The sequence below is a fragment of the Mangifera indica genome, chromosome 15, assembly GCF_011075055.1.
Source record: "Mangifera indica cultivar Alphonso chromosome 15, CATAS_Mindica_2.1, whole genome shotgun sequence".
Taxonomy (NCBI): Eukaryota; Viridiplantae; Streptophyta; class Magnoliopsida; order Sapindales; family Anacardiaceae; genus Mangifera; species Mangifera indica.
Window position 1 is genome coordinate 9,419,319 of NC_058151.1, and position 18,301 is coordinate 9,437,619.

The 18,301-nt window shown below is 30.7% G+C and overlaps 1 protein-coding gene and 1 long non-coding RNA gene across 2 annotated transcripts; one reads left to right on the plus strand and one right to left on the minus strand.

Annotated features, from left to right (window-relative positions):
* Window positions 1–6,647: 6,647 nt before the first annotated feature.
* LOC123198216 lies at window positions 6,648–7,667 on the plus strand. The gene is made up of 2 exons (XR_006497986.1): window positions 6,648–6,955; window positions 7,354–7,667. It is a non-coding gene; the product is annotated as an uncharacterized LOC123198216 (long non-coding RNA).
* On the minus strand, window positions 7,498–10,719 carry LOC123198215 (exocyst complex component SEC15A-like). Its single transcript, XM_044612881.1, has 2 exons — window positions 10,519–10,719; window positions 7,498–10,037 (listed from the first exon to the last, which is right to left on the minus strand). Exon 2 carries the CDS (start codon window positions 10,020–10,022, stop codon window positions 7,656–7,658), a length of 2,367 nt encoding a protein of 788 aa, XP_044468816.1. The 5' UTR covers window positions 10,023–10,037; window positions 10,519–10,719; the 3' UTR covers window positions 7,498–7,655.
* Between the last annotated feature and the right edge of the window lie 7,582 nt (window positions 10,720–18,301).

Here is an 18,301-nt window from a genome sequence, read left to right on the forward strand (position 1 = left end):
CAAAATAAAGACTCAAATGCATTTGGTTGATACTTTTCATGATATTCTTCCAATCATACAAAGAGATTTGAGAGGGATTTTGATAGCTTTAAGGCTAAAGGACGCAAGGACATTTGAGGGATCACCAAGAAGCCACTAAAACTTGCTTTTGGGCTACATAGGAGAGGTAAGTATGGTGATTTCATTTTGCTTGGGTTAATGTTGAATCATGATGCGTGCAGTGAAGTATTTAGTAAAGTATGATAATATGAATTTGTTCATGTGATGAGTTAAGCAAATGTTTGTATAATCACTGCACTTTTATGCTTTAACTTGATCATATGATAATGAGATATTTGGTTATATTTATCATAAGTTAATTAACTGTAATGTCAGTTAAGTACCCAAGATTGAGATACATCATAAGAAAGTTGTTATAGTCAAATAGAGGACTCACTATGATTATATTGTAATGATTGATCCTGGTGGATAATGGTTATATGGCTACATGGTATGTAATGGAAGTCTATTGCATGTCGGATTAGAATTGTTATTGGTTTATGTGTTATTCTTCTCTAGATGACATATAGGAACATGTTTAGGTATGATAATGGAGTGAATGATGTGATTTTTTGGTAGTTCGAAGTTTGATTTGTTGGCTAGATAACATAGAAAATCGTGGTTTCGAATTCTAGAAAAATCACATTACACACCCGTGTATGGAAGGGTGCACAGTCGTGTAGATTTAGGCGTAAACAACCCTCGTGTTAGGAAATATACATGAGTGTGTTAATTTAGAAATGGATATACGTTCATGTGGCATTTGACATATTTACCAAAATATGTCATAAACAAAGGAATAAATTGTGTCACCTTCTTAGCAAAGGCTATGATATAAGAAACATTATTATCATCTTTGATTTCATGAGACATCTTGGGTTTTATGATAATATGGATAGTTTTCCCCCTAAGTTCAATATGAATACCCTCTCTTAATAACTCCACCAATGCATCATATGTCATGGTTGGATGGATTATAACCATATTTTGTTTTCCAACTGCCTAATTCATAGTGATCGTCGTACATTAACTTTTGTATTGAACCAACATAATAATGTCCGATATTTTAGTTAATCATGCAATGGTAATGTAATTTATTTTAGAATAAATATATATAAATTAAAAAATTACAAATTTATGTCAAATTTTTATTTCATGCAAATTTAATATACCCTCAAACTTTCTAAATCTTACGTTTACTCCCTAAAATCTTACTAATTCCTCTCTAGCTTTAAAATATTAAATTAGTCCCCCCAATACGTGAAACGTATAAAATTCTCAAGATTTATGCTATTAGCTTATAGAATAATAGTAAATTTTAAATTTTGATTCCTCCAAAAAATTTATAAATCTTATATTTACCCTCTAAAATCTTTTAAACCCCTACTACCTTTAAAATTTTATAATTATCACCCATGAATACACAAAACTTTTAAAATTCATGAGAGTTCACACTAACCTTTTTTTAATTTATCCCTTTAGCTTTTATATTCTACATAGGCACCTCTGAATACGCTAGTGAATTTATTAACCCACTAATATTTGAAAATCTCACACTTATCCCATTTAAAGTTTAGTGCACCCCTATAATGATTAGTGTACTACAAAACTTGTAAAAAACTAAAATTCTATCTAGCTTCTATATTTTGTAGATACACCCCTAAATATGGTAGTAAAAATTTTCAACCCCATTATATGTTACAATCTTATAATTACGACCATTCAAAGTATAACATATTAGAATAAAAAATCCCTAAAAGTTTAACATACATAAAGTTTAGCATGATATGCTAAAATTTTGGAATAGTCTGAAATTTCATCTAACTCAAAAAAGCCCCATAATATTACCCCCTTTTTCACAACACAACAATCCATCAAGTTAATAAAAAAAAAGCAAATTCATGTTGATCTTAATATTTGGATTTAACTATCTTTTTTAGCAATTCGAGTTTTTTATATGAGATTTTGGATATGAAATTATGAAATAGCAAAAAATGATAGTTAAGGTTGCAAGTGTTGGGGGTTTTGTTAGAAGGTTAAAGACAAGAGCAAAATCTTATTTAATTTATTTGCCATAATATTGGTAAAATCCTCAGTCTTTTGATTAATTTTTTTGTATACCTCTAAAAGTATCATTATTTTAGTTATTAAATATATTTTTGTACATACGAAAACTATAACAAAACTTAGATATTAATTAGGAATTGGTTTGTTCAATAGAAACCAAACCTAAATTTATCAAAACCTCATACATGTAGTTGAAGGAGAACAATAACCCATAGTTTAAGCTTCCTCCAATTAGGTTTGTCGTCAATCAAGCCTATTAAACTAGGTTTGACTTGTTTAAGAAAGGTTTGTCAAAAATTTTGGACCAGGGTTAAAGTTTGTCTATTTAGGCCTATTTTTGTGTAAGCCCGATTCATTAAAATTTTTTAAGCTTTAGGCCAAATTTGAGTTTGTCCCTATTACTTAAAAAACCTGTAAAATCACCCCTACTATCCTCTACAAGTTTAAAAATTTCACAAATACACCTCTTATCACAATGAATTTTCGAGCCCTATCAAACCTCTGTTTAAGTCTAAGCCTGATAATTTAATAGACAAATTGTTTGTTTAGATTTGATCTCGACTCAAATTCTACTCAATACAAAATTCAATTTTTTTTGGGTTGAGCAATTGAGCCTCGAGTTTAGCTAATCCAATTAAGAAGCTCACTTATTTTTAGATCTAACAATTTGTGTCATCAGATCATGTTCATGTTGTGTCAATTCGTCGACATGACATAGAATTGTATTAAAATTTTTTAATCCTAAACCGAATTGAAATAATTTTCAGATTGCTTGACCTGACCCAAATTAACCCAAACTATGTAACAGGTAAAGTTGTGTTAAAATACAACATGTAACAACATAATTTGTTATGAAACAACACTCTTTGTCAAAGTCAAGGAATAACAATATTTGTTACAAAATAATATACAAAATAACATTTTGACATAAACAAAATTGCTCTATTTCAAATTAATACTAATAGTTTATTTATCATTTTTTTATATAATCAATTATAGGATTAAAAATAAAATATCATTATCAAGAACTCAAATAAGCCTACAACTTTAACTTTGAAATAATGCAATTAATAACCAACGAAATTAGCAATTATTTGTTAAATATTTAAGAAATTTAATTTATAATCCATATGATAAATATGATTGTCAAAAATATTTAAATCATTAATAAGTTTATAAATATAACACATCAAACATAATAAGTTTAAATCAATAGTAATTATAACATACTATAAAAAAAAAGGCAAATAAGTTATAAATAGTTTTTTAAAAGTCTACTAAAAAGAGTTATTAAATTAAAATGAATATGTTTAAATGATATAAATTTGGTATTCGGTGATCTAATACCGATTTTTTTATTGATTTGAATCAGGAAATAGTAGAGATGGACTTAAGCCTTTGCGGGGATAGGCTTAGACTTACCCTCAAATTGAAAAGAGCACTACAAATTTTGTTTAGGCCTACCCTTGGTTTAAAAAAATAAAAAAAAGAATGCATTTCCCATTTAACTTTTTGCAGCCCATATCAATTCCAAGATAGCCCACTTCTCACCTCAAAGATTATTCCCAACCTAAATTGATGGCGCCCACAAGTAATTTTTTTTAAGTTAAAATAAATAAATATGTATATATATATATATATATATATATGCACACACATATTTTTCACATAAATACATATAAACATACATATTTTTCACACTTTTTACATTTCACCTTATTATAAAATCGTTTCTTTTTTTTTTTAACTTTTTAATTATACCCTTTAATATATAGTTTACATTTTTAAGATTTTCAATTCAATAATGTTTTAGTTGTCATCCAAAGTTTTAATCTCAAATATAATAAATTATATTATTATTACTCGTTGTAATTTTTTATTTTGTTTGTTAATTTGATATATCAATTTATTATTTTTGGATTATTGGAGTTGAATAATATCTGAATTTTTGGATTTTTGGATTTGTTTCCTAATAGGTGAGATGTATAAAAAGGTTATAGTTTGTAATTGTTTGATTCTGCAATATTAGATTGACATTTTTGATATTTCTATTATCTTTAAATTTTATGTGTCTAATATATTATAGGTTGAATTAGAATATTATAATTTAATTTGAGGTGTATTTTGGCATAGTTGCTAACTGGCTAGTGTTGATATTCATTTATAAAATTCTTCAATTGAATGTTTTTAAACTTTGTGTTCGTAAATGAGGAATTTTTATTTGTTTCAATTTAATATAAATTTATATTCAAACAACTATTAATCGTAAATGACTTTTTATAGATATCATCGAATGTTATATGATATTAGTATTATAATTATTATAGTTTACTAATATAAATGTGTGAGAATTAAGAAGTATATTTCGAAATGGACTCTAGTCATAAAAGGAAATCTAACATAAAGATTCAAAACAAGTTTCATTGCTCTAGGTTTCTTAGAATGGGATGAAAAGAAGTCAATTTTATAAGATGCAAATGAAGTTTTATTTGATTAAGCAATTCCACTAAAATCAAAATTGATTGATTTTAATGTAGGTTGATGAGAATAAACAATTCCAGTATATTGGATTTAAGTGGATTCTTATATCCATATGTTTTTTTTTATTTTTTTACATTAAAAAAATTGATTGTGTTATTGTATTTTTTCTTTTACTCAAGATTTGGTGATTTGTTTTAGTTTTCACTAGAGTAACCGAGGCTCTCTCTCTCTCAACAAAAATTTTGAGTCTGTCACTAAAGAATAGAGATTTTATAAATTGAAATTTTCTCTATCAAATAAAGAAAATAAAAGATATTGGAAGTTTTTTACTGTTATGATGTTATGCATTATTTTATTAAAAATTTTTGGGTTAATTCATATTGTTTCAAGTTGGCTTCGTGTCAACCTAAACACAATTCAATTTTTTTGTGGTCTATCTAAACCTAACTTGAAGTATTTTTCTTGTGAAAATTCAGAACCATAACTTGATATATTTTTTTTTTTTTATGTTGTGATGTGTCAGCTTAATGGATTAAGTCAAATTTTATTAAGTTTACTTGTATTCAAATAATCTGAGGTATTTTTTCAACTAGACACAATAGTGGGTCAAATAAAGCCACCTTTTACATGTTTGTGGGCCAAGTCAATCCACTAAAACTCTTAGACCCGCGATATGACCCTAGACCACTTAACGAGCTGACTCATGAGCCTTTATCAGACTAACTAGTTAATTTTAATAAAAAATAATTTTTTATTATTTTTTAAATTATGTTTTTTAATTAAAAAAACATATTAGAAAGTTGAATTATGATTAAAAAAAATTTTATTTATAATGGATGAATTGTATCCTTATGATCAATCTCACATATATAGAATAACTAAAATTTGAGTTTGATTGAAACTTATATTTAACATAACCTTTATATATAGTGAGTGAACGAAGTTGTTGAATTGTATTCTTCATATGTGGAATACTTTTACACTTAGACTTTGCACTTTTGGAAAAGTGTCCCATATCTAAAAAACACACTCTAATAATTTTCTTTATCTATTATAAATAAAGATTCAAATATCAATTTTCATTCAACCAAACTTTAATTTCGATTATCTCATATATGTGTCATTGGTCTAAAAAGCTTAACTAATTTTTATATAAATCTAAAATTTTCATTTCTTATAAAAATTTATAATTTTTTATATTTTCTTTATTATTTAATTTTAATTTTTTTATTATTTTAAAATGACCTGCACAATTGTGAGTTTTGTTGGGCTAGCCTGTAGACTTGCAATCCATGCTTGCAACACGACCCACTACAATGACGTACCATGCTCCCTCTGCTTTTTATTAAAACCTTATACATGATCAAAAGTAGGGCTAGATTCGAACTATGTTTGTTCGAATTTAAATTCAATTCGAATAAATCTAGAATGAACTAACCCTATACAAGCTCAAACGAGCTCGAGCCAATATTTTCAAACTCGAGCTATTCATCAAATTTGTGAATTAAAATTTTTGATATAAAACGACATCGTTTTGATTAATATGTATTAAAACAACGTCGTTTTAATAACGATTTAGTTAAAAATTTGAACTTGAAACAAGTTGAACCAAATTTGAAACAAAATCAAGCTTAGCTTCAAAGAGCTCGAACTCTATTATATGCAAATCGAACCGAGCTTAAACTCGATTCGATTTGAATCCAACCTTGATCAAAGAGAGTTGATATCATTCACCTCCGGAGAAATTTTATTGAATAGCACGCAGACCTCTGGACCTGATATTTTTTTATCAAATTTTTTCCATTAAAAGATTATAGAAAGGAAGGTCTGAGAAGATTGAAGAACTAAACCATAAGAAAGGTCAATGCTATCAGTCGAGGAGGTCGATTTCATGTTAACCAAAAATGCAAGATGGATACTATCACTGAAACAAGAATTACCCTTCAAGGTTGAAAAAAATAATAATAATAACTGAAGTGGAGTTGGTGAAATTCTCTGTTAAAGCTCCTGGCTTTCCTAGTGGATTCGATAACCATATTACTAGCAAAATCATCTACAAATCTCCTGAAAACATGAAACAGTAGCTGCTATTAATATGGGATAATGCAATAGATGTCTCTTACATGTAGAGAACTGAAAAATGATGAAACTTTCTCCAGTTTGTTTATAGAAAATCTCTCTAGAATAAATAACTAGTTACAAGAATGAAACCAACAGCAGCTACTGGTGCTGGTTTTAAAATTCATTCCTGGGAAATCTGACACTCAAGCTCAAACCACCATTAACACGCAGCAAGAACTGATGTATTAAGCATATTTCCTATCTCTGAAGAAGAAAAAGATGAGCAAAGCAAACTTAATTGAGAAAGGTATGAGGAGACAAACCTATTTTGATGAACATATTCTACTCATCACAAGGCATATGCAGTCATGGCTAATTACATCCATTTTAAGAAAAAGAAAATATGAGGAACATAATCAGACTTTTCCAACAGAAACCAAGGACCTGATGGATGGATGGATGGATGGATGGATGGCTGATTGGATGAAGCACCATCCTTCTGTGAAAATTCAACAAATGTCACCTCTTCTGTCATCTAACAAACTAACTAATTTTTGAGGTGCTTGTTAGACCATGAACCTCTTCTGGGAAAACCTAAAAAATATTGTATGTGATATAGCTTTAAATAGACTCTAAAATCTATTCGAAAACAATAAGCAACCTTCACAAAGTGAAATAACCTTCTTGCTTCTCTTGTTCGTGTAGGTAAAGAACCACTGAAGTTACAAGGTGTAACAAGCACCAAGCAGATTCCAGCTGCAATGGGACTAAAGGCTGTCACAAATGTTTTCACACAACAACCAAAAAGAGTTGTCATATACACGGAGGCAATGTGGTCTCAAGAGAAGATGACACAACCATAAGAGAAGTAATTTATAGTAACTACACTAGAAGAATTTACTCACAATGAAAATTAAAGAACTAGTTTTGTTTAAACATCAAACAGAAAAGAAAAAAATTATGTAAGAATATAACTACTATTTCTAAAACAGACTTTGCAATCATGCTCAGTTGAAGTACTTCAACTTTTTCTTCAGCATGTCCATAGATTTCTTTCGAGAACTTTGCTTCACATTTCTGTTTGATAGACTTCCAAAAATCCCATCTGCAGAATCCTTGAACTTTTCACAGATGCTTGCCACTTTCTTATAATCCAAAGCATTGTAGTTCTTCTCCCTTATCACAGGATCCATGAAATTCTCTGGCTGACTGCTTAACAAAAGGTTCATCAATTGTCGTGCTTCTATCAAACATCTTCTGAAACTTTCATTATATATCTCACTCAAACCAGTGCTATGAAACCTCTCATCAGAAAAATTCTCTAGCATCTTTAAGTCATTGTTGATAGCTATGACGGCATTAGCATTAAACCTCTTGACATTATCACTAAGAAAAGCTGCTATAATAGAAATGGAAATATGCTCAAATGCCCCACTCCCAACTTTATACAAAGCATCCAAAGACAAAATTTGCTGTGCCGTTGACAAAATTGTGTCAAGGTAAATTCTGACCTCATTCATATACTCATTCCCACTCACAGATGTCTCCTCTGGAGTCCAATTGATATTTTGAGTAAGTTGCATAAACTCATCTAACTTGGTGTTTACCATACCCAGTAGAGCAATATAAGCCGCATCTCTAGAGGTCTTCAAGACTACCTTGGCCGTCAAAGTAGCTTGAGGCCTTTCAACAGACTGAACTGGGATCCCACACAGTTGGGCTGCATGTCGGACAAAAAAATCACAAGCTCTTTCAAGAAAAGCTATGTTTGCTGCAATCTGCATGGCTTGAGATAGACCAATCGCATCACCATAAATTGTATTAAGCATGAGTTTATTCAAAACATCAATCAAGAATTTGTCCAAATACTTTCTTAAGACATCATAATAATTAGTATGCATTCCATAAGACAAATAATCAACAGAGCCTTTAATGAATGACCTGACAATGCGGCAGGCATCGGGCACCATTGAGGAGAATGGTGCAATGTATGGGAAAGCTGGCATTATATCTGAGGTCTGGAGATGAAACAACAGAACATTATTCTCATAATCAGTATCCTTTTTAATTACCATCTGCTCATAAGTATCATTGGAGAGAATGTTAGTAATCTGCAGGCAGCACTCTTCAAGAAGAAGTTCATGGTATTTGTCACAGCTCTTGTCCAGCACCTCAAGAACAGCGCCCACTTTGTAACCATACCGTTTAAGAGTTGCACCAAGAAGAGTTACATAATCCTTCACTAGGAGAAGATGTGTTGTAGAATCCATATAAGAAAACTGTTCATCCAACACTGATGTCATCTTAGATACAGCTGTATCCCACATGGTCTCAACCTGATCAGGCAACAAGAGCCCACCAGCAGTCCTCAGGACTCGATCCTCAACAATAAAGTGCCCAGCAGTTTGAGCCAAAAATGTTTGATAGGATTCAACAAATGGCTGTACTGAAGAGATTTGTAAATCTGAAGTGAGCTGCAATAATCGATTCCTATAGTAATATTCACGGAACTGCTCTTGGAGGTCAAGGCAAGTATGGATGTGATATGCCCGATAAAGTGGTGTGAGATCAAACTTCAAAATGGAATCTTCATCAATCTCCTCAACTTCTAAAGAAAATGTAAAATCTCCAAACCCTGAAAGATTCTGTTCCTCGGCCTTCCTTTGACGACCCAGAATTTCCCCATCTCTTTGACGAGCTGATGCAGTGCGACCTATTGCTGTTTGTCCAATATCCTTTGCAGAACTCCTAATGTGAACTAACCATTCATTAAACTGACTTGTAACTTTCTTCTCGATATGGGACTTCATTATCGGAATTGTCTTCTCTATCACCATTTTGAGCGCCTTAAGAGGGATATTCTGCAAGTAATTTTTCTCAATAAGTTCAACAGTTTTCAGAGCAGGATAAAACTGGCCTTCAGTAATATAATTGTTACACTTCATACAAAGATCCAACACTCGTACACAAGTCTTTGTCATTTTAATAGCTCCAGTCACATTTCTTTTAATTGAATAAGATTCTAGAAGCTCCTCAAGTTGGATCAATAGAGCAGTCCCAACCTCTTGCAACCTATAATTATCACTTGAGAGGACACTTTTCAGCTCTTCAGCATCAACTAAGACACCTCGAAGCTCATCAACTGCAAGAATGAACTCCTCATAATGGGTCTTACAAAGCTCCTCGATTTCAGATTCCTTCTTTCTGACAACACTTTTGAGTTGTTGAAGAAGTGCTCCAGGCCTTTCCGCTTCAAATGCATGTCTGACAATAGGTCCCAAATCTTCCCCATTACCAATCAAAGTTGCAAGGACCAAGTCCTCTGCTGTATCTCCTTTCTCAGCTATATTTCTCCTCTTAGGTTTTGCATCCATTATTCCAATAAATCCCTTTAATTCGAAAATCAAATAGATTAAGTCCACAACACCAACAAAGCTCTATATTGACAATTTTGATATAACATGAAAATGAAAAGCATGTTCCAGAAAACATTTATCTTCATAAACTAACGCATACTTATTTAATCGTTTATAAAGATACCAATTATTAGCGTTAACATGTTTCTATTTCCACCATTTAAATCACACGAAAGAAAAAAAAAAAAAAGGAAAGTGCATATCCAGAAGGAAATCACCACATTCACAAATACCACACTTAAATTTAAATAAATTCATCAACATATTTGACAAAAACAGCACAACAAAAATAGTAAAACGAATATGAAATGGGCATTTCTGAAATGGGTTTTCCTAAAAACAATCTATTCATCAGTCAACCACAAAACATAATAAGAACAAGATACGATCCCCATTTGAGCAACAACACAAATCATCTCCACCCAAATGAATGAAATAATAAAGAAGAACGAACCCAGAGGTAAAACCAACGAAAGTAGAGTTGTGATTGTGACAGACTTGCAGGAAGATAGATGATTAAAGAAACAGTTAACTCCTAGGAAGAGAGTACGAAATGAGTGGTTTGGTTGATATTAATGCCGCTTGAAATGAGAAAATTTCTGTTGTCTGGGTTTAATCAGAACCCATCACTTGCTGTTTGCTCTGCTTTCGCCCCTTGATATCTTAATTCTTTTTTTTGTCTCCAAAATTACTATTTCCACTCCGTGAATGTAAATACTGTACAAATATTGTAATAACCTAATATAATAATATTTTTATGAATAATATTATGTACATCTATTTTTTATATGTAAATATATATATAAATATATTATTATATGATTGAATATTATCTTATAATTAATTTAAAATCATCTAATTATATCATGATATATTTATATGTGTATATATTTATATATATATATATATATAAATGTACAAAAAATATATATATATAGTTTTATTATATTTTCAAATATTTTTTCGAAAAAATGTATAATTTTGTTTTTGAGTTTATAAAAGGATATTAATTATAATAGATACAAAATTTTGCATCTAAACTTTTTTAGACAAACTTTTAATGAATTTACTTTTTTAAACAAACTCAATAATTATTTCAATAATACTCCTCTCTAGTAATTACATTTTTTCAGTCTTTTTTTTCCTTCAACAACGTTTTCGTCAGTAACATACCCTAACATCATAACATTGATTGTAAGTTTAATAACTTATGAATTAAAATATTTACAAACTTGTTCGAAAACAGGTTAATTTGTAGTTTGATTGTTGATATGTCCATATTGAAACGAAAAGCAAAACAAATATGATGCAAATGCGAAGAGTGCTAGTGAGAATGCAAGTGCAAATAATGCAAAAAGTGTGAGAAATGTAAATATATGTAAATATGAATATTTGTAAACATGAGTGCAAGAAGTGTGAGAGCATTCTTGCACTCATGTATGTATAAATACTTTTATTATTTTTATAATATAAATATTTTTATTATATAATGAAAATATTTTTATATAATAAAAAATATAATTATTTATATATAAATATATTTATATATATATATATTATATATTATATATACAATATAAATATTTTATATATATATACAAAAGTGTGAGAACACACTTCTTGCACTTATGTTATCATAAAAGATATAAAAATATATTTATATAATAAATTGAGTATTTTTCACACCTTTTGCATTAACATTCGCATTCATACTTTTTGCACTCTTTGCACTTGCTCTTGTATCTGTTTCATTTTTTTTTTTTTTTTTGTGTGCAAGTATACAACACAAATTATTTTTATAAATTTATATAAAATGTCTCTAATAAAAATTATAGAAATAAATAATAAAAATCATATTGTCATAAAAGTGTGATTAATTCAATAAAACTTTTTTTTTTAATAATTTAATAAATCTATGTGTATATATTTTGAATAAATAAAATAAATAAATATATAAATTATGTGTCCTCATATAGGTATCCATAGGTCAAGGTGTGTTATTATAGAGATGTCCATGGGCTGGGCTAGCTCTGACTCATCCCATTGAGCCCATCGATTGGGCCTTCGGGTAGGCCCATGAAATTTTTAAGGCCTAAGGCCTAGCCTTATATATAGGGTTGGGCTGGGCCTTAATCGGGTTAGGGTTGGCCCATTTAAACAAATTTTAAAAATAAAAATTTGATTAAAAATTCAAATACAAATTATTTTTCAATTATTAAAACCAAGAACAATACCCAAACATTTTATTTATAATCCCTTGCTTACGGTGGAGAAATACTGTGGTTATATGATGAAAAATATTTAACATACTATAAATAAATTCATTTACAAACTATATAATTATAAACATAAATAATATATATATATATACCATACCAATTATCTACATAAATAATATTCAAATGGATTGAATTCACTTGATCTTGGATATATTTAGAATATTTTGTAATAATAAAATTGAAATGAAAGTAAAATTATAAACATAGAGAATTATTATTTGCGAATTCAAACAATTTTTGGAAGAAAGTTAATGAAAGAAAATGTGATTGAGAATATAATGAAAGAATTGAGATTGAGAAATTTGTAAATAAAATTAGAAAATAAACAAGATTTGAGTTGTTTATATAGGAGGAAAAAAATTAAAAATTAAAAAAATCAAGTCAGTAGTTGTTCTAACTTCTACTTGTGGCAGAAGCAACTGTAGAAGCCAATTGCTATATAATTTTTTTTAATTTTTCAATATTTTCAATAGTAATGGGTTGGGCCCAATAGGCTACAGTGTCTCGCCTTCATTAACATGGCTATATCATCACATATGAATGAATAATTTTAAATTAAAGATAAAATTATATTCAATCATATAATGATATATGATTTATGTATTTATTTTATACGCTAGAGGACTATTTCCCACCCAAGTTTTGATGTGTTCCTAAAGTTACACCCACACCCACAAGTTTAAAAAATCCAAAATCCCACCCATTGACCAATTGGGGTTAAAATTTTCTATTAAAGGTAGCGGTAAAATCATTATTTTACTAATAATATTAAAAAAATAAAATTAATTTATTTCCCCCCCTAAGTTTTAAAAACTAACATTTCATCCTTACCTAAAGTTTTCTAACTTTGAAAAGTCGCATTTCCCCTCCCTCAAACCTTACGTTTTTTTTTTTTCTCTACTTCAGTCAATATCTTTGGCCTCAACGATCTCTTCTTTCCACCTTAAACTATTGGCTGACTCACGAAAAGTAATTTGGAGCAGATCTCTTTATCAGAGACGAAGAGATCTCTATATCTCTTTGTCAACGAAGAGATTTGGATATCTCTTCATCTCTAATGAAGGAATCTGCTCCATATTGCTTCCCATACTTCGACCAATGGTGTAAGGCGAAGAAGAGAGGTCGTCGGCATTGAATATGATGGCGAGAGGGGTGAAAAAAAAATTAGAGAGTAAAATGTGACTTTTCAAAGTTAAAAAATTTTAAGCAGGAGTGAAGTTGTTAGTTTTTAAAGGAAAATTATAAAAAATAGCCAAAAGTAAAGGGGTTTAAGCGAAATTGCCAAAAAAATTCAGATTAAAACAAAATGCCCAACTTTTATGAAATGTCGAAACTACCCCTATATATAAACAAGGCAAATTTTCATATTCTCCATTGTGAAACTTCCATTGTCACTGTGCAAATCCAAAGAAAAATCGCATTTGTTCCCACTGTCCACTGTCGTCCCACTGTCAAGTCGATTTCCGACGATTTTCTTGCTTTCCAACGATCGAAAATGGTCAAGAAGGTTAGTATATCTTCAGTAATCTTGTTTGAATCAAGTTATTATTCATATTATTGAGATTTGAGTGAGATTTTACAGTTTGAAATTTTAGGTTTCGATTTTGAACAATGCTTAATATGTTTTGATTCTTGGCTATTTTCGTTGAATTGGTTGAGGGGTTTTGTGTTATAGCCTATGTAGATTCGATTTATGTTGAAATTGGAGGCTGAAATGATCGATTTCTGGTCAAAAAATGCGTCTGAAGGTGTCGACAGCCGACGGTTTCCCACTGTCAAAACGAACACTCCTACTGTGACAGTGGGTTAGGGGGGTTAAGCATTTTTTTTAAAACATTAGGGATCTGGGCGGCATAGTTTAGTCTACTGTAGGTGTTTCTCAAATTTGTCATGTGACAGTGGGCTGTTGGGGTGAAAATGAACTATTTTGAAACTGCAGGGGCGATAATAGATTCGAAAATTACTGAGGGGATAAGGGATAAATATTGTACCTGTTTGTAATAGAAATTTTATCAGGGGGTAAATTGATATTTTTCACATCTAGGGTTTCTCGACGTGTAGTTTTTAAATTTTATATCCGTTTTTTCTGTTTTAAGATTTTTCAATATGTAGTTTTCGAATTTCAAATTAAGTTTTTTGATTTTTATGCCTTCGAACACATTTTACGATGTAATGACCTCGTATTTTTCAGATTTTTAAAAAAATTTCGATTGTTGCTATTTTAGGGTATTTTAACTTTTAGAACTCGAATTTCAGTTCCGTTTTTTCGAATTTCACCGTTTTACGATATATCGATTCTTATTTTCCAAATTTCTAAAAAATTTTTTGATTGTTGTCATTCTAGGGTATTTCAATTTTTAGAATTTGAATTTCAGTTCCGTTTTTTTGAATTTTACCATTTTACGATATATCGACTCGTATTTTTTAAATTTCCGAAGAATTTTTCGATTGTTGTCATTCTAGGGTATTTCAACTTTTAGAATTTAAATTTCAGTTTTGTTTTTTTGAATTTCACCGTTTTACGATATATCGATTCGTATTTTTCAGATTTCTGAAGAGTTTTTTGATTGTTATCATTCTAGGGTTTTTCAACTTTTATAATTCGAATTTTAGTTTCGTTTTTTCGAATTTTACTGTTTTACGATATATTGACTCGTATTTTTCAGAATTTCAAAGAATTTTTTTATTGTTGTCATTCTAGGGTATTTCAACTTTTACAATTCAAATTTCAGTTCCGTTTTTTTGAATTTTACCGTTTTACGATATATCGACTCATATTTTTCAGATTTCTAAAGAATTTATTGATTGTTGTCATTCTAGGGTATTTCAACTTTTATAATTCGAATTTCTGTTTTGTTTTTTTGAATTTCATCATTTTACGATATATCGACTCATATTTTTCAGATTTCTAAAGAATTTTTTGATTATTGCTATTCTAGGGTATTTCAACTTTTAGAATTTGAATTTTAGTTCTGTTTTTTCGAATTTCATCGTTTTATGATATATCGACTCATATTATTCAGATTTTTGATTGATTTTTTGATTGTTAATATTCTATGGTATTTTAACGTATAAAATTCGAATTTCAGTTTCGTTTTTTTCTTTTAATTGTTTTACAATCCTAAAATCTTATTTTTAAAATTTTGCGATCACCTTTTTTATTGTTTTTTATTTGTTATCTTTTTATGAGTTTTTCATGAAGACATTTGTTTACATATTTGCTATTTATGAATGACTAACAAATTTTGTAAATTTTCGCAGGATATTTCTTGTAAAAGAAAATGTGTTGAAAGCAAGCTGCGAATCCCCGATGAGTCCAGACACTTTCAGACAGATCTGATATATCGTGCACAATGCACAACATTATCTAAGATTACGTCTACACTGACCCTAGAACAGCTATGACTATTTGAGAAGACATGCTTTGGGTATCTTCTTCGTTTACCCCAGACCAAATTCTCTGGTATATTAGTTCATTCATTTCTACTACGGCAGTTACATCACTTCTCTGTCAGAGACGAGTTTTGGTTTTGGATTATCGGGGTTGATGTTCGTTTTAGCCCGTTTGAGTTTGCTTTGGTGATGGGTCTTTTGTTTAGCCAACGCATTGATATCTCTTTATATATTCCTCACTCCTCCAAATATAGGATCAGAGATACATACTTTCAAGATTATCCGAAGGTGCAGTATCATGACCTAGAGCGTGTTTTCTTATCGAGGCCATGGGCGGATGACGATATTGACACTGTCAAGATGGCCTTATTGTATGTTTTTCACATGGTTTTGTTGGGGAATGATCGACAAAAGAAGGTGTCTTCAGAGTATTTATAGTTGGTTGATCATCTGGACGGGTTTAATTCCTACCCCTAGGGTGTCCCCGTGTGGCAGATGACATACGAGTCTATGTCACAGGCGAGTGATAGAGTGTGCTTCAGACGGATGCCTGAGATGCATAGATACGACCTTTACGGATTTCCTTTCGCATTTCAGGTTAGTTTTAATTTATTGATTATATATATTAATTGAAAAAAATATGAATTGATTTATTTAAATTGTAAATGATTATATTACAGTATTGGATATATGAGACTCTGGACACGTTATACGATTGGATTGACCTTGCCGATCCCTATACGTCCCCACGGATGTTTAGGTAGCGTACGCGAGACGTCCCTAGTTGGACTCATATAGGTCGTATTTTCACTGGTGATCCGGTATGTATTCGTTAATTAATAAGTCGATTAATTCATTATATGTTGCAATTATTTTGATTTATATATCTTCATCATTAGGAGGATGTCATATTCCCTCTTCGTCCATCATCGATCGAAGAGGGTTTACCATGGTACGTTGAGATTCATGAGTACACTAGTTTACCCGATGCTAATTCCTCCTCATCTTCTTCGGTTCCTCTCATGACTGGAGACAGGGCTTCTCCAAACTCAGGACCTTCAGATGTACCCGTCCAGACTTTTGAGACACATAAAGAGCCTGTTCAGCCTCCTGTTATGGAGCAGCCTCTATGTTCCCCTGTAGTTCAGAGCCTATGGATGACAAACCATCCTAGAGTAGAAAACCGTACTATCCATCATACCACTGAGCAGTGTCCCCCATTCGTATCACCTAGTATTTATACATTAGATGTTATATTAGTGCACTGGGGTGCTGTGATTTTACGTGAGATATCGAGTTTTCGTGACGATATCTCTTCCTAGATGACTCGATTACGTGACAGTATGACTCGATTACAAGATTGGATGACTCGTTTGGAGAACATCATCATGAGTATATATCCAGCCCCCGTCGCACAGGTTGTAAAACCACTTCTAATTTATTACTTATAAAAAATGTCTACAGTGTTATTATTCTGACAACTATTATTACATTCGTATAGGAGAGGGACGATAATATCCGACCGACATCCCCCATTAATATCGCAATACCATCCCATCCCATCAGCCACACGAGGTTCGTATAACATTTCAAATTTATATTTAATGTTAAATGTCGTTATTATATTATAGTATTGTTATATATGAAATGTCACTGATTAAGTTATCATTACTATTATCTTAAGGTAGTTGCTAGAAGAAGGCACCGAATAGCCCTTCTGTTGCATCACCTGTCCCAACTGAGGTATGTCACTTATCAATGAAACTTTATTTTTATGATTGTTTGGTTATTGATTAATATAGGGTATATATATTCATATAGGGTCTTCCTCATGAAGGTCATCCAATCGGATCTCTAGTTGCTTCAGATCCTCCACTTAAGGTATGATAATTATTATAGATATTGTATTTTATATGAAATATCATTTACCATTTTATCTTTTTCATGCATATAGGGAACCAGCATTGATATATTATCGATTGAGGGTTCTCCCTGAACACCTTCTCCGGAAGTTGAGGTTAACTTTTTTTAAAAAATGTTATTGATCGATTTGTCTTTTCAATTATATTGTTTATTTAATGATGGTTTGACTCTTTTTTAGGACGAGCGATTATGGTTACTTGCTGATATCCCGAGCTCAACCAAAAAGATAGTGGATATTGGTTCACAAGAGGAAGACTTCCAGGAGGATGTTTCTGAGGCCATCCATATTGAGGTATATCAATTATACTTAGTATATAAATATTTGTATATATTGGTCACTAAGATGTTCAAAATTACAATTTTCCAGTCCGCCGAGGGAGCATGCATGGTGGACTTGATTGTGATTCAAGATTCTCTAGCTAAATCTCCTCTCGCATACATGAAAAAGGTCAACTAAATCGATTAATGCTAATTGTTTCGTAGGAGGAAATGATGAATTAATTATTTTTTAGGATCATGTAGCTGATTCGTACAGCCCATGGCCGGATCATCCGGAAGGGTCTACTGGTTCACACCCCGTATACAAATCCACTCAAAGAGAGGGCGAAACAGCAACTTAGGACCATTCCATCCTCTACCTCA

Bases quoted from the DNA above. Each gene is read 5' to 3' on its own strand.
- LOC123198215 (XM_044612881.1), bottom strand. From the start codon at position 10,022: ATGGATGCAAAACCTAAGAGGAGAAATATAGCTGAGAAAGGAGATACA.